The following is a 21,434-nucleotide window of genomic DNA, read 5'->3' as shown; positions in this document are numbered from 1 at the left end:
TTAGTTGAACCGTTAATTTTATCAAACTCTTCAATTAATTTATAAACTATTAGTCACCACCATCACTTATAAACTATAAATTATGATTCATCAACCATCAATCATAAACTATAAGTTAACTATCATTCAATAATTATTTTTACCAATCAGAACCTTAAACGAAATAGACATGTGTGTTTTTCCCACCTACATGTGAATTAGTACATTTTTAATTTTAATCAATATAAATTTTACTTTTTAATATTAAAAAAATATAAATTTTAGATTTTTTCTTATAATTTCACTTTTTACTTAAATTTTTATATATAAAAAATGTAAATAGATTTTTGCTTGGTAAGAGTTTTTTACCCATCTGATGAACTCCTACCCCCTTTGAAGAGCATATCCAGGTTTAATACCTTTCCTTCGTTTCATCTTTTCGCCACTGTACTTGGTTTTTCTTCCCAAACAAACACCGAACAGAGCAAGATTTTGAATCTTCGCAACGCATCCAAATATTTCAAATTGGGGCCAAAAACAACAAATTTCTTCAGCACCTGCTTGTTTCGTGTAGCAACGATTTTCTAGCATCAGAACTCAGGTAATTTTTTTTTCACGAAAGCTTCTTCTACATTTCTAACTGAATGTTTAGGTTTCATATCTTAATTAACCTAATTTATAGTTGATTTCAAAGCGCTGTTGAAATGTAAGGGTTTCAGTTTCGTATAAAAAGTGAGGGTTTCGGTGTTTTTTGGTCGATATTTAAAAAAAAAAAGTTTTTTGCTGCTACAAAACTGCGAATGAAGCTTGCTACAACCATGCTTTTGCGGTGTTTTATGTTCTGTATGCTGCAATAGTATTATCTAGGTTCAACATTTAAAACCCTTGAAAATTATAATCTCATTTATAATTATTAGGTTTACTTCTAAAACATTTGAAGCTTGCTGGAATTCATTAACCAGCTGAAGATTTTTATGTTGAAAAATGTAGTGGATTCGTAAAAAAATATGTTTTTTTTATAAATTGTTGATAAATGTATGAAGAGAGAAAGGGGAGGAGAAACCTCTCTCCACGCAAAAGGCTCTGATTCCAGCACGATTTGCATTTGTGGTAGTCACCCTTGCAGAAGGCAATGCACCAGAGAATTTGCAGCTGAGATTGTGCGCATAAGCGGTGCTATCGAGAACATAGTTTTAAACCATCTGAAGCTTGCCATATTCCATTAACTAGCGAAAAATTTAGGCCTCTTTAGTAAACAATTAGTATTTTTTGTGGTATGTAGAGCTTGATAATAATTTAAGATGATGTGTTCGAAGAAGGAATGAGAATGACGAGGGATGTTGTGGGAGGTACCCTTAATTATGAGAAAGAAATACAGAGAAAGTTTTTCTTTCATAAAGGAGTTTAGATGAAATTACTCTTATTGTTTATTTTCATGCTATTAATAGTTTTTGACTATTAAATTGAATTGAATTGTTCTTAAAGGCTGTTGGCTCAGCTGCAGGAATATGGATGACATGGAGCAAGCCAATGAAAATAACCGAGAGTCTATGTTAGAGCAGCTTGCTCAGGCGTTTCTTGAATTGGAAGCTCAGAAGGGCTCTTCTGAGGATAAGGTTCAATGGGTTGAAATTAAGCAACATTTTTCTGACCTTGAGACGATATTGAACAAGAAACATGAAGAGCTGCAGGCTAAGGAGAGGGAGTATGAAGGGAAACAATTAGAAACAAATACAATACTCACACAGAGAAAGGCGGCAGTTACTTCAAAAGAACAAGATCTATTAGATCGTTTGCAGGAGCTTAAAGATGCTGCTGTAGCTTCCATTGTAGAGGCTCGTGCAAATCACCAGACTGCAACTTTGGAGTTTGTGTATGATGGGGAGAACAAAGATGATAAGGTAAGTAGTTCCCCCGAGAACTCTCCATATAAGTCTGGTGAAAAGTCTGAAGGTGTGGCTAATGACGTTACGCCACTTCTAGAGATAAAAATATTTTGTGAGAAAATGGATGGGAATGGTCTTCTGGATTATGTTGTGGCACATAAGAAAAAAGTGCCTGTTTTTCGTGAAGAAATTTCTGTTGCATTAGAAAGTGCGATTGATCCAGCACGCTTGGTGCTTGATTTACTAGTGGGGTTTTATCCCGCCAATGACACTACCCAACAAAAAGAAAAATTGGGTGCTGCCCTTCAGGGCAAGCGCAAATCCTGTATTCTAATTTTGGAAGCCATGGCCAGTTTATTGGCAAGGGCTGACCCAGGTGCAGATCACCTTTTGAACCCTGAAACCAAGCAGCAAGCCAAGGCAATTGCTGATGAGTGGAGGCTCAAGTTAGCTAGTGCAGACATTGATGCTGCCAATGGAAACTCATTGGAAGCAGAGGCATTCTTGCAGCTTCTTTCAATTTTTAGGATTGCTTCAGAGTTTGGTGAGGAAGAACTCTGCAAGCTTGTACTTGCAGTTGCTCAGAATAGATCGGCACCTGAGCTCTGCCGCTCTATTGGGTTAACTCACAAAGTACCAGGTTGGTGTTCTTTTAATAAACTACTGACCTGTGAAGTCTGCAGTGAAGGATTGTCCTGAGTCCTGTCAGATATCTCCCCTATATTTGATGAGTAGTTTTCTTTAAGGGCAGTATCGCTAGATTTTTGACAAAGCATAGCCACATGTGACTTATATTTCACCCTTCCTTTTGTGATATTACATGTTAGGTGGTGACACAATTTTTAGATATTGATTATTCTAATTTTCACTATGTATGCAGCTCTTGTCGAAATATTAATCAACAACGAGAAACAGATTGCGGCTGTACATTTTATTCAACTCTTCCAGCTCCAAGAAAGCTTTCCCCCTGTGCCCCTCCTAAGGACATACCTCAAAAACCAAAGGAGAAATTCGCAAGTAAAGGCTGATAATGTGCGCGATATTGCTACTGCAAAGGTATGCTTTGATGCTTGACTGAAATTTAAATTAAGTGATTATCTTTATCATTGTTTTTGTTTCTTGTTCCACATTGCTTATATATGTACATTCTCAATTATTTACTGTTGTAGATTGATGCCAATGCACAAGAGCTTGCTGCGCTGAGAGTTGTAATTAAGTGCATCGAAGAATACCAGTTCGAATCCGAGTACCCACTTGATACACTCCACAAAAGGGTTCATCAACTAGAGAAAGCAAAAACAGAAAAACGGAGAGGTGGGGACTTTTTTAAACGTCCGCAACAATCAAAGAGGCCAAGGCCTAATGAGAGGCATTTCCCTCTCCGATCTTTTGGTCGTGGTGGCGGTGCTTCAGGTGTTGTTACGGGTAGGCAGGGACCCCCTGTTAGGACAGCATATGCAGGAACTGCTGATCGATATCCCCATTATGCTGCAGTCGCACATGATTACCAAGTTCCGGGCCAAGCTATGTACACTCCGCAGCCTAGTGCAGCTCCTTCTAACTATGGTCGTTATATAGGTAGTAGTTTGCAATCCTCACACCAGCATTACATGTGAGTTTTTAACCTCCAAAGATTACTGAAAAGACTCGAGATATGCTAGCGATCAAGCATTACTGATTATCTACTCCTAGTTTTTAAAAATGCTCCCTTTTGTTTTTGTTTGAGTTTCCTATGATGTCAGAAGGCAGATGTACTCTTATATATCTATATACAATGCCCACTTTTGTCAAATGAAGTGTATGTTAAAACAATTGGTGACAAAACTCCTTTGGATCAATACAAAGGAGTTGGAAACAATCTGTAGGTTGAGTCTGAAACATTAATGGTTAGAATGTTGAAATTCTCATCTGAAATTTTGAATTATATGTTGTTGTTCAAATATAATTTAACTAATAGAAATTACAATACTTTGAGCATACTTAAATTTGTTTTCCATTCCTTAATCATTAGTCGGGGTTAATCTTACCTGTTTAATTAACTAATCATGTCCCTTATTTCGTGTTAAACTCAGCTGTATGTTCATTAGAAACTAACCTACATAATGATTTGATATTTTGATTTTAGAGAAGTGAAATGGTGATCAAATATTATGCAGATGGACAAATTATATTTATTGATTTATGTTTTTTGTGATTACCATTTTCGGAAAAACAAAAAGTAAAAATAAAATATCATAGATGTGGATGAATAGAATTAAATTTTATTGATGATCAAATTTGAAAATGCCCAAACAATATTCATTTCTCCCTTAGGTATAGGAGAAGGATTTTCAAAAAATAAATAAAAGTAATTACTTAGATTGATGCACAATAATAGAAACATCAACAGCAGTCTAATTGTTGCAAGCTTTTCCATGCGTCATAAAATTGGTGCATTCTTCGTCTTCATCACCCTCGATCACAACAGCTAAGTGTTGTTCATTACCATGAATGAACCCTCCGTTACGGAAACTGGGTTGCACATCTTCAGTTCTAACCACAGATGAACCTTGTTGGAAACCCAAATCAGCTTTGCTCTTGTTGTCGGTGACCTTTACCATCTGTCCCCACTGGTTAGAAATACCATCTTCAACAATCTTCTGAGCGTCTTTGAATGAGGACATAGGTGCCCCAACTCTCTTTTCCTCAGCAATAGATAGAGCTTGGAACAGAATTCCAATCTCATCCTCAGCTTCTACGTAAGAGAAAGACGATATGTGGCTTACCAACAAAGCCTTCTCCCCACCGACAATAACCAGTTTACCATTCTTGACAAACTTCAATTTCTGATACAATGTTGACGTAACGGCTCCTGCCTCATGTATCCATGACCTTTCTAATAAGCAGCTATAGGCCGGGTGGATATCCATTACTTGGAAAGTAATTTGGAAATCACTCGAACCTATCTTCACAGGAAGGTCCACTTCACCGATCACCGTCTTGCAAGAACCGTCAAAAGCTTTGACGATCACACCACTATATCTCATCGGAGCTCCTTGATACGACAATCTTGACAATGTTGATTTCGGGAGTACATTTAATGACGAACCAGTGTCAACCTATACATTTGACAGAGCATCCTCCTTGCAGTTCATCGAAATGTGTAGAGCCAAGTTGTGATTTCTACCTTCCTCGAGAAGTTCTTCATCATAAAAGCTAAGATTGTTGCAAGAAGTGATGTTAGTCACAATATGATCAAACTGATCCACCGTAACATCATGCTCCACAGAAGCTTGTTCTAATACTTTTTGCAATGCTTCTCTGTGCGCTTCAGAGTTCATAAGCAGAGACAACACTGAAATCTTAGAGGGAGTTTGGAGCAACTGCTCCACCACATTAAATTCATTCTTTTTGATCAAACGAAGCACCTCATCATCATCGTTAGGCTTCAAACAGCTGGATTCACCAGACTGACATCTCGGAGCACTAACAGGATCTACTCCAGGAACTTCAACCTTCTTATTGACTGAACCATCTTCCACATTTTTTGGGAACACCGACCCCAAAACTCGACCGCTATGGGTCACCTTCGTAACATCAATAATGCTCACAACAGAACTAGTCGTAGGCAAAGGAACCTCTTGACCATTCTCTAACATGGTAGTATTATACTGATACGGAACAACCTTATCGGATGCATACAAGACGGGGTCCGCTAACCGTATAACCAACGGTGATACCGATCTATTGCTGACATTGTTACTGTTGCTGTCGAACTGGATTATTACCCTCTCCGGAGTCTTGAATACCAGAAATATAACATTCACATTATTATCCACGTGACGGGACTGAAGAATCTGAATCATACCTTCACCCATCAACCTCTGGATGTCTCTCTTCACAACCACACAACCTCGGGGATTAACAATACAGATTGCACAACCATCATGGTCATGCTCACAATCACTCACCAAACAGATATCCTTGTGCATCATCACTAAGGACCTTCTAATGAAGCGGACATCAAATACCTTGAATTCCCCAGGACAACCATCTACCATGTTGACAAAAGGGTTACCATGAGCAAGTAGTGGATTAGATTTGACATTAGGCGCACGGTCCTCAAAGGACACCATTCCACTCTTTACCAACTTTTGGACTTCATACTTCAGGGGGTAACAATTCTCGATATCATGGCCAAGAGCCCCTTGGTGAAAGGCATAATGAAGCTCTGGCTTGTACCACCATGGAAGTGGTTCAGGAATCTGTGGAGGATTTCTTGGTTACAAAAGGTTCTTGAGAATCAATGATGGATACAGTTCAGCATAAGGCATAGGAATCGGGTCGAAAGAGACATTCTTCCTCTCAAAGTTTTGTTGTTGTTGATGATTGTTGGTATTGTTGTTGTTGCAGATGTTTGTTCGTTGCGGTGGTTGTTGTTGACGTTGTTGTTGAATTGGTGTTGATTGATTATTAGAAAATACCGGAATGACAGATGATACTTGATGATGGTGTTGACGGGATTGTGAATTCCTTCTAACATGAGGCCTCCTCTGCCTCCCAACAGATACTGCATTGGTCTTGTTCTCTTTCTTTCTGGCAAACCCACTGCCATACTTCTTGCTAGACGAAACCTCCTCTTTAGACAACCGTCCCTCTCGAACACCTTCTTCTAACCTCATCCCCATATTTACCATTTCAGTAAAATCACTGGGGGCACTGGAAATCATGCGCTCATAGTAAAATGAGCTCAAAGTCTTGAGAAAAATCTTGGCCATCTCCTTTTCTTCCAAAGGAGGGGTAATCTGAGCAGCAAGCTCTCTCCATCGCTGAGCATACTCCTTAAATGTCTCTTTGTCCTTCTGAGACAATGACCTCAACTGGTCCCTATCCGGCGCCATATCCACGTTATATTTGTATTGTTTCACAAATGTTTCGCCTAAATCGTTGAATGTGCGGACACTCGCACTATCCAAACCCATGAACCACCTCAGAGCGGCACTAGTCAGACTATCTTGGAAATAATGAATCAGTAATTTGTCATTATCAGTCGGCGTCGACATCTTTCTAGCATACATAACGAGATGACTGACCGGACAGGTATTCCCCTTATACTTTTCAAAGTCAAGGACTTTGAACTTTATCGGGATTTTCACATTAGGAACTAAGCAAAGTTCCGCATCACTCTTACCAAACAGATCTTTTCCCCTCAGGGTCTTCAACTCCTTTCGCAGCTCAAGGAATTGATCTTTCATTTCATCCATCTTTTCATAAACATACGGACCCTCAGACGGCTCGAAATGATAAATGGTATCCTCAACACGGGGTAAAGTATGAACAACTGGTGGTGGCACAGGCATGACCGGGCTAGATGTCGGCATGAAGCAAAAAGTAGGCGCGAAACCTTCGAGCACAAAGTTAGGAAGCATTCCCCACGGGAATCCGGCAAACATGGCAGGAGCAAAGTGAGCAGCAGTAGCAGGAATGGTAGAGGTGGAAATCTCTAAAATGACCGTCCTCTGAGGAGGAGGAGTTGCAGGCGTTGGAGACGATTGACTTTGAGCATCTAACACTGACTCCATCATGGCAGTCAGGCGGGCGATCTCGTTCTTCAAGTCTCTGTTCTCATGTTCTAGATGTTCCATGATTCTTGAGTGATTGGAGCGAGTATTGTATTGATGAGTCAGCTTGGCTGAAGCATACAAGAAGAACCAATAAAACATCTGGCGAAAGATAAGCCTGTTATGCAAATGATGCATGAAATTCAATGCTTGATTGTTTTTATTTTCAAGGAACATACTATTTCATTTGCAAATAAATAATAACAATTGCACAATTTGATTGACCATAAAATCTCTTTTATTTATGTAATTGGAAGGATTACACTAAGTATAATTTCATAAACCAAAATACAAAATACAAGAGAAAAGGAGACTAATCATCCTAAGGATCCCTAACAACACTATCAGAAGATCTAACTGCAGGTGCGTACTTCCTTCGGATGCGTCGAATCTCGAACTCAAAAGAAGTCTTCATCTGAGCCTTCTCAAGGACAAGCTGATCGATAATCTTCTTCCAAGCAACAGAAAGCTGAGGCATACTAGAGGAAGATGAAACTTATGGCTCTCTCTGTCTCTTCATTACTCGGTCTCCAAGAAGCTCAATAAGTGCATCTCTTGTCTATAGACTCAAGCTGCAACTCCTCATTCTTTCTACTCAAAGCATGGAAAACGCTCTTCCCACATATCCTTTTCTTGCTTCATCTTGGTGAGTGCATCTTCCAACTCCTCTACATCTTGGTTAGGGAGAGTTAATGGCTCAACCACAACCATAAACATAGTGTAGCGGTATATGATCATTAAGCTATGGATAACCTAGAGATCAAATAACAAGAGTCGCCACCGCGCTTTTATTGTTTCCAAGGGAAAAGGGAAAAAGTACGAACAAAACCCAAAAGTAAGAAGTTTTCAAATCAAAACTAATAAAATGTCAGAGATTACAGGTAAGGGGGTTGGTTACACAGAGGGAATGTGTTAGCACCCAAAGTGTCCTAGGTACTCTAGGGAGCCCTTTTTGTGTGCATATGTATTTGGTACAAAATAATGTTTACAAACAAATAGAATGGGGGGATGAGAAAATAATTCATTAATTATATTTTTGTGTTTGGCAAGACCTTCGGTCTTGTGCCTATTTACCAACATAAAAATGAAGGATCAAAACCTCGTTGTTCGTGATACGAATTTCAAAGTGGATGCATTGCTTTTAACAAAAATTAGGTTTGAAAGGCACAAAGGCCCAAGAAAAAGTTTGAATGAGTTAGTTCTTTTTGACTTTTTTTGAAAGTTTAAGTAAAGTATAGTTAAGTTTATTTACAAGTTTGATTTAAGAAAAGAAGTATGAAAATGCAATGGCATAAGGCCAAAGTTTCTATCTTTTTTGCAAAGTGGTCAAGGTTTAGAACAAAATAAGTTCAAACAAAGAAGATTTTTTGAAAAGGGAGGGAGAGATTTTGGAATTAAAGAAATGGGGAGAAGATGAAGAGACTAATCCTATGCACAAAATTAAAAGTTTAGAGTTGAAAAGATCTGACCAAATGGGTAGCAATCCAATAGACAAGAATGTCAATAGAAACCCAAAATTTCCTTGGACTTTTAGAATCAAGCAACACACAAATGCACAATTATATTATCTTGAAGAGCAAAGACATCAAATAAAGATAGTCACATCCAAGCTTGTCCATTCCATGATCTTCTTCAAAATAGCCCAGGTAACAGATGAATTCCACAAGTCACAGGTTCAAAATGACAGCTTCACAATGATCATATTGCAGATGAACTCAAAGGGATCTTGAATGATGCATCAGGTGAAGTTTCAAATTGCAAGCACTTGATTTCTCAATAAGTTGGCATTGGCCAAGTCCTTTAGCATAAGAATGTTGCCTAAGTTCGAAGTCCATTTGTCCAAGGTCAAGCCAACAGTCCACACAAAAGTTTTTTAGGATTTTTATTGCTATTATGTATATTAATGGTCAAAGACCACACAAACAAGCAAAGTATACACACAAGGAATATCACACAATATGGTCCAAGTGGACAAAGTGAAAATTGCATTAACATAAACAATAAGAATGATATGAACAATGACAAATGTATAAAAGCTAGAATTAAATGACATTAAAGTAAATGACTTGAAATTAAAAGTTAGTTGTTAATATGTTAGAAGTTAGTATAGTTTTGCTTTTGCTTTTCATTTTTTAGACATTCTTTGGAGAACACTCAACCCACTTATCACAAGCATAGATCCTTGAGCCAAGACATCTTCCAAAGGAAGGAAAAAAAGGCAAAGTTTCCACACAATACCATGAAAGAGGGAGACTTACAGTCTCACTAACTAGAATACTATGCCTTTCATGTCATAAATTTAGCGCTATGTTAAGCAATCGTAATTGGACTTATGTAGAAGTCACAACTATTTGAGGCCGGACAATAGAATTTTGGTGTTAATGCATGTTAGAGATATAGTATTATGGACTATTCTCATGAAATATACCACACACAAAAAGAATATGCAAAAGGTGTGGCCTAATCTCATCCATACTCATGTTATTTTTTCAATCAACTAGCTTTAGGACTTTGAGATATCATAGGCCAAATGAGATGAATGCATAATGAAAGGGAATGAGATGAAATGGGAGGGGAATAGATGAAAACTCAAATTGATCAAAGGAGGACTTTTACCAAATTAATATCATCCATTCATTTTGGGAGATGGAATGTACATTCCATCAATCCCCTAAATCCAATGATATTAACTTGACAAAGTCAAATCAACCTTGACCAAGGCCCAACAACAAGAGTCAAACACAAACAAGTCATCACAATTAGTCAACAAAATTATTTGGCATTTATTCAAATTTAAAAATGCTAAAATAATACATTTAAATTAAATATGGTTTGTCAAATTCCTAAAACCTCATCAAAACACTAAATAAATGGCCATGAGATTTATCATAGGTCAAACAAGGTTAAAGGACTTTGGAATTTTTTCCAGAATTTTTAAACAATTAAAAACAAAAGAAAAATCAATTAAATCATAAAAAATATTAATAATGATCCAAAAAATAATTTTAATTCAGAATATGAAAGAGGAAATTATTTGAATTTTTTTGGTGAAACTCTCACATTTTTCGGATCAATATTAAAATTAATATGAATTAATGAAAATAAAGAAATTAAAATGAAATTCAAATAATCAGAAAAAACGTGGACCACTTGGTCTCCCTCATTAATTGAGGTGGCAGATCAAGTGGCCACCAGTATGCGTTCCATGGTAGACTGGAGTCAACGCGGCATATGCATGGTAATTAAAAACAACACACGAGATTAAAATAATTTAAAAGAGATCAATGGCTCTGAACCATGCCAACACATCACCGGCGTCCAAAGGTCGGTCATCTTCTCCGATGACCCTGGCCGGACTGGTTCACTCATCACCATAAAAAAAATGAAAAAGGAGGACATGATCTGAAAGAAAAAATGGCGTAGAACACGAACCTAACCTCAATTTTAACTAACTCCTCACATATAGAAATATATGAGGAGTTGAATTTTGAGGTGTGTTAATTGAGTTTCTTCGATTTGACCTCTAAGCAACTCAATCTTCTTGTCTACATTGGTAGGACTTCAGACAACCAAATAATTAAGAGAATTGAGCAAGATTGAGAGAGAATCGAAGAGATGAAATTTTCTAGAAAATACCTTCAATGCAGGTCTGGATTCAACTGTTCTTGCCTTGGCTCGTGCTTGATCTCCCTCAGAATGCTTGCAAAAGTAGAATGAAATGCACAAAAGGTCTTGGATCCCTGGAGTTTTGAATCTCAAAACAGTGAAATTCAAACTCAATTTCAAGATGAAATTCTCAGGATTATCCTCTCAAATGGAAGGGTTAGGGGTCTAGGATCAAAGTTGGCGCGAATGTGTGTTGAATTCTGAGCATATGGAGCTCTATTTATTGCTGGATCAAGTGATAATTGCACCTTCCAAATGACTTTCCAAAATTGGCAATGGATGATGCATGAGTGCATGGGCGTGTACAGGCCTATGAGATCATTGCTTTAGGTCCACAACTGAGTGTGAGAGAGTCTGAAATCAACTTGGATTGCAAGGCAAGTGTACATGGAAACTTGAAGTTTGATCTTTGCCAAATGATGATGCAATGTTTAAACCATGCGCAACCTATTCAATTCTTATCCAAAATGGACGAACTTGGACTTTTTGGAAAGGTTAGATCAAGAGGAGAAAATTTCATGTTCAACACTTTTCCATTTGAAGCTTGTATCATGATGAATTTTTAGGTGGAAGTTTGGAAATTTCAACATGTTGAAATTTTTTCTAAGTGTCAAGCCATATATCTCAATATTCCACCTTGCTTAACTTTTTATGTGAGCTTCAAATGAGAAAAGTGTATTCATAAAAGTTGTATCTATTTCAAAGACCTTAAAAATTGTCACCAATTGCATGTCATTTGGATTTTAAATGGTAGAATTATGCATTTTTGAAGTTTGGAAAAATCACTTGTTCAATGGTGTAGGTCAAAAGTGACCTATAATGTAACCTCATATCACATGCTCATAAAAGTTGAATTAGCTCTCACTCCAAACATAAAAGTTGAAGTATACATCTTGAATTTGATTGTGAAACTTGGAAATATTTCATCTCATAAAAATTGAGCATGTTATGGCCTTGGGAAGTTGACTTTCAAATTAGGGTTTAGACAAAATAACCTATAATGTTTCAACATAGAAAATGATTTTCCAAGCAAAACTAGATCTAGGTCTTAACATGAAAGTTGTTTGGAATGTCATTTATAGTAAGTTTTCTCATGGAATCATTTTCATATGGTGAAAATTGTAGGAGATAAGGTCTAGGGAAACCTAGTTTTGATAAGATGAATTCATCTGGCAAACCACCATCAACCAACTTGCTAATCTTCAATTCTCTTGAATTTCTAGGCTCATGGTAGATCATATATGCATAAGCTGATGAATTTTGAAGTGTCCCTTGAGAAATTTGATCAATTGATGTGATAGCTTGTTGGAGAAGTTACTTAAGATACCCAGTCAAACTAGAGTTTCCAAGACAAATCAACCTCAAACTCTTGAAGAATGCTTGATCAATATAACATGTAGGAATCAATGGAACTCATATATGATGCTCATAACCATTCTTGGATCAATCCATGGTTGTGTTCTTTGTTCATGAGGGTTTCAACCCTAGATGTGAACTTGATAGATCAATGGGATTATGCCCTACCTACAAAAGAGTTAGGCAAATACAAAGACATATTTTTGGTATTTTGGTTAGTAAAAATGATAAAAATACAAGTATGATACAATCATATAGTGCTTGGTGATCTTTCCCAAAACAAACCCAATGAAAAGGGCTAAGGAGGATGCCAAGGTATGATCCCAATACTAATGCTTATGATTAAATTGCATGAGGGATCTTAAGGTCAAAATTGGGATCTTACAGCTGCCCCTATTTAAGGACATTCTAACTGAGGAGGCGAAGGTTAAAATCTTCATGTCGACTCAGTAGAATGGGCTTAAATAGCAACATATAGAAACAAATTTTGGTCCCTAAGAGACCTCATGATGCATATGACATGAATGAAAAAGTAAATGCTCTGTGGGGAAATGTGACCACAAAGGAAAAGTAATCAGAGAGACCGAAAGTCCACATGAGTATAACATATTCCATAAGGAAAACTCACTAGGGAGACATAGACTCTGGGGGAAAGATGAGTTATGCGTAGGGTATGACTTAAAACTACTGGGGGACTCGAGGAATTCCATACGAACATGGAAAGAACTCTGCCGGGGAAACAACAACATCTGCAGGGGATACGAGTAAGTCAGGATAAAACTGAAGTACATGAATCATGCAGGGAAAAGCGATTTCGCTAAGGAAATGCGCACTCAACTCAACTGGGGAAGAAATAAACTTCAACACAGGAGGAGCAGAAATCTATTATCTACTACCTGTTACTGGGCGAGGAGATAATAAAGATCTGACAGAGAGAACATCCGTCATCGGTCAGGATGAACATATCAAGGATGACTCACTGGGAACCAACAGAAGGGAGTATTCATTACCGGTTACTGGGTAAGAATAGCCTTGCTGGGGAAAACCGTAGAAAATAGGATTTATAACTACCAGTTACTGGGCAGAAGACCAAAGGATGGGAGTATCTGTCATCGGTTCGGATGAACATATCAACGATAAACTCAACAGGGAAGAAAATCCACCATCGGTTAAGATGAACATATCAAGGATAGACTTGCCTGGGAAATGTCAAGGAGGATATCCGTCATCGGTTAAGATGAACATATCAAGGATAAACCAACTGAACAAAAAGTAGGAATTACATCTATCGAATGCTGGATAGAATACCGTCAAAGAGAAAATCTGTCACCGGTTAAGATGAACATATCAAGGATAGACTCTGAGAAGGGAGAAAATAGGGATTACATCTATCAGTTACTAGATAAAATACCAAGAGAGAGAATCCGTCACTGGTTAAAGTGAACATATCAAGGATCAACTATGCGGAGGGGACAAAAGCAGGATTTACAACTACCAGTTATTGGGTAGAAGACCGAAAAGAGAAGGAAACCCGTCATCGGTTAGGATGAACATATCAAGGATTAACTCTCTAGGAAACAAGAATAGGGATTACAGCTACCTTTTTACTGGGTAGAATACCAAAGGTGAGAATATCCGTCATCGGTTAGGATGAACATATCAAGGATAAACTCAGGCAGGGGAAAGAAAGATATCTGTCACCGGTTAGGATGAACATATCAAGGATACACTTTCTAGGGAATCAGATCCACTAGGGATTCTACTATTGAGAAAACTGGGATACTTTTGCCGAATATTAGGCAAGAAGTAATAAACTGCAAACTAAGAAGAATATTACCAGTTACTGGGCAATAGACTCTTAGGGGATTCAAAGTATCTATCTAGGTAGGAGCTAGAAAGAAACAGTCAATCAAGACTCAACCCAATGAGGACATAACTCAAGGGGAGTGGTTCCATCCAGATGAACAACTGGGGAGAAAACTGAAATAATAATCATCCACGAGGAAACAACTCAGTGGGGAAGAGGAGAAAGGTTAAAGTCTTTCTGCCTAAGGGGCTGACGCTCTACAATTGAGGGAGGACAGACACCGGAATTTGTATGGGGATAAAGTACCGCCATACAGGGAATGAGAATCTTAAACCAACAAGTTAATTAGATATGCAAATATGCAATTATGAAATTATATGAATGTATATATATATGATGATTATGCTGAAAAGGACGATCACAAAGGATACAAAGGTGTCACAAAGAAATTGAATCATCAGTACAATTCTTGGTCAATCCACAAAATATGGAGACAACTGCCGGAGAACAGAGAGATCAACAATCCAAAAAGCTCAACCCTAACTGGGGAAGAAGGAGATCTGCTGAGGAAAGAGAAATATCATTGAACCTGTGGGGAATTTTAGGTCAACACCATAAAAATGGGAGACAACCCTATAGGGAAACAAATTACTCAGAAACTAGGAGGAAACTCTGACTGGGGAGCAAGTCGAATGGCGATTGGCGGGGAAACCAATGCGATCTACTGGGGAGATCAACCACTTCTACCGAAGGAACAAAAATCCACTGGGGAGGGCAGAAACTCTGTCGAGGGAGACAAGCCGCAGGGTACCTGAATCAACCAACTCAGCTAGGGAAAAGGAACAAAGCTCCACTGGGGAATCAAAAACTCCGCCGAGGAACTGAATCAACAAAATCGTCTAGGGATACCCGAAGGATTAACTTCTTGGGGAACCTCTGATGTTTCGCACTCAAGGACTTGTTATTCATCGAAACACTGTTGATATTCCTTTTCAATTGCTTTGGGAAATTCTTTCTTTTATATGTTTTAAGAAAAAGAGATTTTGATTAAAAAATTTAAGTTTTCAAAAATGATCATAATAAAATTTAAACTATTGGCTGAAATAAATAAAAGTAGAAATAATTGGATAAAATCTCAACTTTATTTGATAGAATGGTAGTCTGAAATGACAAGACTCCATAGATTTTTACAAAGTTGAAAATGGTAATTTACATGGAAAAGGGTTACATTGAATACAACTGATCCTTAATCCTTATACCAACTCTTGATATCCGTTGTGCTCTTGACCGTTGTCCGGGTGATGAATCGATGTCAGCCCTTGTGCTCAATCAAGTCTTCAAAACACTGAAGATCAGCAGAATGCAGTTACTTGCCATAATCCCTAATTTTTTCATAAGTTGCCTCAAGGTGGGGTACTCAACTTATCGGGAAATTCTTTCTGTTTTATGTCTCTAATTTTTGCCCGGATCACCCTTTTGGGTTTTCAATCCACCGAGACGCTCATTTTTGCCTAAGCCACCCTTTTGAGTTTTCAACTTAGCGAGATGTTCTTTTTCTTTTTAGGCGAAGTATATCTTGACTGCATCTGCGTTCACAAGACGAGTGAACTCTTCACCATCCATAGTTGTAAGTATCAATGCACCACCTGAAAAGGCTCTCTTAACAACATACAGGCCTTCATAATTAGGAGTCCACTTCCCTCTAGAATCTGGTTTAAACGATAAAATCTTCTTGAGCACAAAGTCACCTTCCCTGAACACACGAGGTCTGGCCTTCTTATCAAAAGCTTTCTTCATCCTTTGTTGATATAACTGACCATGACACATGGCAGTTAATCTCCCATCTTCAATCAAATTCAGCTGATCAAACCTAGTTTGACACCATTCAGCCTCAGTCAACTTGGCTTCCATAAGCACACGCAATGAAGGAATCTCAACCTCTACGGGGAGCACTGCTTCCATACCATACACAAGAGAGAAAGGGGTTACCCCTGTTGAAGTGCGAATGAATGTACGATACCCGTGCAAAGCAAATAGGAGCATCTCATGCCAATCATTGTATGTGACAACCATCTTCTAAATAATCTTCTTGATGTTCTTGTTTGCAGCTTCAACAACCCCATTCATCTTGGGTCTGTAGGGATAAGTGTTGGTGTAAGCCCTAGAGGCCAATACTTTTGGTACTTGTATCGAATTATTTATTAATAATAAAAGGCTTTTTCTTTATTACGTTTGTTTAATAAAGTCCCTAGAATAGCTAGTCCGTTTAATGTATTAAGTGTGACTTAATCATGAGAACACATTAAACATAAAGACATTATTCTTAAAGTATCCGTAGTCGAGCTTTATTGTGAAGTGGGATGACATTAAAGCATTAAGACTATTATGTATATAGACTGATGATCACATCTCATGGATCATGGATAAGGAGTTATCAAGTCTTAAACATAGGTATGAATATTAAGAGTAATATTTATACCGGATTGACCCGCTATGAGAATACTATATAGAAAGTTATGAAAAGTGTCATAAGTTATTCTCATGGTGATAATGGTGTATACCACTCTTCGACCTGAAACCACTATGGACCCTAGATGTAGAGTCGAGTGCTTTATTGCTGATCCAACGTTGTCCGTAACTGGATAACCATAAAGACAGTTGATGGGTACTCCACGAAGCATGCTGAGGGACATGAGTGACCTAGATGGAATTTGCCCATCCTGCATAACAGGATAAATATCTATGGGCCCAATATGGAACTGGACAAGGATGACACGGTCTATGCCTTGTGTTCAATATAGACATAAGGGCAAAAGGGTAATTATACACATAAGTATTATCACAGAAGGAATTGTCAGATCACATGACATTTTCGTGTCTTGGGTAGCAGTGATGTGTTGCTAGATATCGCTCACTGTTTATTATGTTAAATGCGTGACTTAATATAATTGCCAACGTCACGAAAACCTACAGGGTCACACACAAAGGACGGATTGATGAGAGATAGAGTAACTAAGGAATACCGTAAGGTACGGTGCCCTTAAGTGAATTATAGAACATCGTAAGGTACGGTGTACTTGAGTAGAATACGAAATATGGTAAGGTACCATGGGCTTAAGTGATTTTGGGCATATTATAAGATATGGGCCAAAATACACTTAAGTGGGCCTTTTAGCTTGAAGCCCACACAAGTGGTTCTATAAATAGAACCCTTGTGCAGAAGCATTCATAGCAGTTGCATTATTTTCATTTTCTCTCTCTCTCACTCAAAGCCTTCATTCGTACCAGCTAGCACTAAGACTGAAGGAATCCGTTCGTGTGGACTGAGTAGAGACGTTGTCATCGTTCAACGTTCGTGATCGCTCCGTGGATCTGCATCAAAGGTTTTGATCGTCACAAGAGATCTGCACCAAAGGTTTCAATCGTCACAAGAGGTAAATATTCTATCACTGATCATGACCATTCGTAAGGATCTCTAAAGGAGAAAATTTTAATTTCCGCTGCGTTTTGGACCGCAATTCTCCTTCAGTGGTATCAGAGCCACTTACGAAACCATGAATCAGATAGCTGTTTAATTTCTGTATTAATATGATTAAATGACATAATGAATCAATTAATTAAACGGGTAATTAAATTTGGCATCATGAGTGTACGAGTTGGATGATTGATGTTGACTATGCTTCGGTACCGACATTAGTATGGTGAAACAGCGATACATCGATCGTCCATATGTTACGCAATTGAGACCGATCAACTTATATTTGATATAAGTAATCCTAATGCAAAGTACGATATATATGATATATTGTTTCTATTTCGTTCATTCAAACACTAAATGGTTGTTTTCCTTTGAGCGATCAATGGTCATTTGCTTAGGAATCCGACATTAGTATGGTGAAGCAATGACTTGTTGATCAATCATACTGAATCAACAATCGAGGTGTGTTTGACGGTCTGGAATTGGCGCATTAGGGTTGGTGACGGCGCAAGGGTTGTGCCGTCAAGGAGTTGTGAATTTAGGGCTTTTTGGAACAGGTCTGTAGACTGTTTCAAAGTTCTGTTATTTTGGCCGCGTGACGTTCGTCACGAGCTTGTGACGAGTGTAACAAGCTGGACGTGACGGTCGTCACATGCTTTGTGACGGTCGTCACACTCACAGATCCAAAATTATAGGCATTTCTGTTTCGGGCCGCGTGACAGTCGTAACATGCCTGTGACGGTTGTAACATGCATGTGACGGTCGTAACATGCCTGTGACGGTCGTCACACTCACAGGGTCAGAACTGGGGTTTTCAGTTTTGTGACTACGCAAGAGTTGTGTTGATGCAAAACAATGTCCATTTCAAATGAATTGTTCATTAAAATTTTGGTTAACTCTGCGTAGTGTGATCGGTCACCGAAATTTAATTTGGTTTTAATTAATTAAAGGAATTAAAAATTAATAATAATAATAATAATAATGTGTTTGTTATTATTGCCTTGTGGTGATCAGTTATGGCCTTAGTTGTCCTTTATTTTGTTTTGGGTTTTGAATACGACCTGCGTGTCGTGCCTCTCCTTTTAATCTCTTAATGTAACTTCTTTTCTCATCTCAATCCCTCGTATGTAAAACGAGTTTCTTCTGTAATGTAATGAAGAAAGAAAAGAAGACAATGTTATGAAGAAAGAGAGGAATTCAATATCAAATGAGGACAACCTTGAAGATCTTGCTTGGAGAAGCTTAGAGAAGAATTCAATATCAAAGGAGGACAACCTTGAAGATCTTGCTTGGAGAAGCTTAGATCGTTATTAGGTTAACTTAGGTTCTCTCATTGGCTTGGGAGAATAATTGCGCTAGGGGCCATAACTGTTTCATTATGTATGTTGATGCATGTGTATGTATGTTGATGCATGTGAATATATGTTGATGCATGTGAGAGACGATTTATATGATAATTAAGCCGGTGAGATCAGAACAATTCCAATTCCCTCAAACTAAAATATTAAGTTTATGCTTTCCAAGTCTTAGCACTCATCAAGACTAGTATCGGATAATGTAGGTTTCGCCTACGCGAGGTGCATGTTCTATATTAGTAAGGTGCGATGGGATAATTGTAATATCCAACTGCTAAAACAATGGGTCATACTTAACTAAACAAATTATGATAATATTATATATGTTTGCTTTCCAAGTTTTAGCACTCATCAAGACTAGTATCGGATAATGTAGGTTTCGCCTAAGCGAGGTGCATGTTCTATATTAGTAAGGTGCGATGGGATGATTGTAATATCCAAATGCTAAGACAATGGGTCAAACTTAATTATAATAATATCATATATGTTTAGAAGCAAGAGTTGGGAATGATCCATATGATGGATTGGAATAAGGAGTTATTCACCCAACTGAAATTTTCGAGAGTTGTATGAGATACAATTGGAAGGAGTTCCTACCTAAATAACCTAGTTTTGTGTAATCCGCCTACGCGGACTTGGAACGAAGTGAAATATGGATCTCGACCCACTAGAAAATCTTCCAACGGGATTTTCCGAATCAAATGATGAGGGTCATTTGTTTTGAGTAAAATAGTGGGAGCATATTTAATTAAAGGCCTAATTAAATATGTCAATGATACTTATATTTTCATTAATTCTTATGTAGATTACCATGACAACAAACACCTCTAACAACATCTTGCGATCAATCCTTGACAAGGAAAAATTGTCTGGGACAAATTTTCTGGATTGGCACCGAAACCTGAGGATTGTCCTCAAACATGATAAAAAGCTATATGTCTTGGAGACTCCTGTTCCTGAAGAGGAACCTCCTAGTTCTGCACCTAAGGCAGAAAGAGATGCTTATAAGAAGCATGTCGATGATGCCAATGAAACTGCTTGTCTCATGCTAGCTACCATGAACTCAGAATTGCAAAAGCAACATGAGAACATGTCAGCGTTCGATATGATCGAACACCTGAAGTGGCTCTATCAAGAGCAAGCAAGGCATGAGAGGTTTGAGGTTTCAAAAGCCCTTTTCAAAGCAAGTTAGCTGAGGGAGCCCCTGTAAGTCCCCATGTGCTCAAGATGATTGGGTATGTGGAAAACCTTGAAAGGTTGGGTTTTCCCCTCGGAAAGGAACTTGCGACTGATTTGATCTTGCAATCGTTGCCAGATAGATTCAGTCAATTTGTCCTAAATTTCAACATGAATGATATGGATAAATCTCTTCCTGAACTGCTAGGCATGTTGAGAACAGCTGAGCTGAATCTGAAGACAAAAGGGAAGTCCATTCTGATGATCGGAAATGGAAAGAGACAGAACAAAAGGCCCACCAAGCAGGGTGATAAAAGGGAAAGGCAAGGAAGTTGCCAAACCCAGACCCACTATTGCTGCTTTGAAGCCTAGAGGAGGCATAGCAAAGGCAGGCACCTGCTTCCATTGCGGTAAGACCGGACACTGGAAGAGAAACTGCCCAAAGTACCTGGAAGATACGAAGAATGGAGTAGAGACTTCAACTTCAGGTATTTTTGTTATTGAAATAAATTTATCTACTTCTGCATCATGGGTATTAGATACTGGATGTGGTTCTCACATTTGTACAAATGTGCAGGGGTGTCGCATTACGCGAAAAACCGGCGGGAAAACAAGAACAACAGAGCCGCCACCGTGCGTTATTTATCCCAAAAGAGGGAAAGGAAACGCTCAGAGTAAACCTGGAAAAGACATGGTCTCGCGACCAAAGAGAATGGGATCGGGAGTCGGTTATGCGAAGGGAGGGTATTAGCACCCCTACGCATCCGTCGTACTCGACGGGATCCACGCACAATAGAAAGGAAAATGGTTGCTAAAACACTGCTCAAACACACACACACACTGGCTGAAAGAGACACAAGAAAACTGACTGAAACTGACTCGGCAGGATACCGCCTCCTGGGCCTACTTAGTCTATCAGGCATAGACATCAGAGTCGAAGTAGTTCGGACTGGGGAAACGACACATGCTCGCTAGGATATCGCATCCTATGCATACGTATCTTCTTGGACGAAGAAGAATCAGAGCATTCGTAGCTCGGCTAACACGCACACAAACAAACACAGGCAAAGGAAAACATGGAGCCCGACTGCCAATCACTGGACTTACATCAGCATCCGAACCAAAAAAAAC

The 21,434-nt window shown here is 38.4% G+C and overlaps 1 protein-coding gene across 3 annotated transcripts; it reads left to right on the top strand.

The window, feature by feature from the left end:
- The first annotated feature begins 328 nt into the window (after positions 1-328).
- On the top strand, positions 329-3,789 carry LOC127074391 (FRIGIDA-like protein 3). 3 transcript variants are annotated; one of them, XM_051015705.1, is made up of 4 exons: positions 329-580; positions 1,484-2,505; positions 2,746-2,921; positions 3,035-3,789. In XM_051015705.1, the coding sequence occupies exons 2-4, from the start codon at positions 1,488-1,490 to the stop codon at positions 3,479-3,481; spliced, it is 1,641 nt and encodes a 546-aa protein (XP_050871662.1). In that variant the 5' UTR covers positions 329-580; positions 1,484-1,487; the 3' UTR covers positions 3,482-3,789. The 3 variants fall into 3 exon arrangements, with proteins under 3 accessions (XP_050871662.1, XP_050871661.1, XP_050871663.1); XM_051015704.1 differs by having other exon boundaries at positions 1,478-2,505; XM_051015706.1 differs by having other exon boundaries at positions 1,465-2,505.
- Positions 3,790-21,434: the final 17,645 nt, after the last annotated feature.

This window comes from Lathyrus oleraceus, chromosome 4 (assembly GCF_024323335.1).
Source record: "Lathyrus oleraceus cultivar Zhongwan6 chromosome 4, CAAS_Psat_ZW6_1.0, whole genome shotgun sequence".
Lineage (NCBI taxonomy): Eukaryota > Viridiplantae > Streptophyta > Magnoliopsida > Fabales > Fabaceae > Lathyrus > Lathyrus oleraceus.
Note: the sequence above shows the minus strand (reverse complement) of the source record. Positions and strands in the feature narration are given on the sequence as shown.

Bases quoted from the DNA above. Each gene is read 5' to 3' on its own strand.
- LOC127074391 (XM_051015705.1), top strand. From the start codon at position 1,488: ATGGATGACATGGAGCAAGCCAATGAAAATAACCGAGAGTCTATGTTA. The intron at 2,506-2,745 runs GTTGGTGTTCTT...CTATGTATGCAG, and splicing joins GTTAACTCACAAAGTACCAG to CTCTTGTCGAAATATTAATC. The intron at 2,922-3,034 runs GTATGCTTTGAT...TTACTGTTGTAG, and splicing joins GCGATATTGCTACTGCAAAG to ATTGATGCCAATGCACAAGA.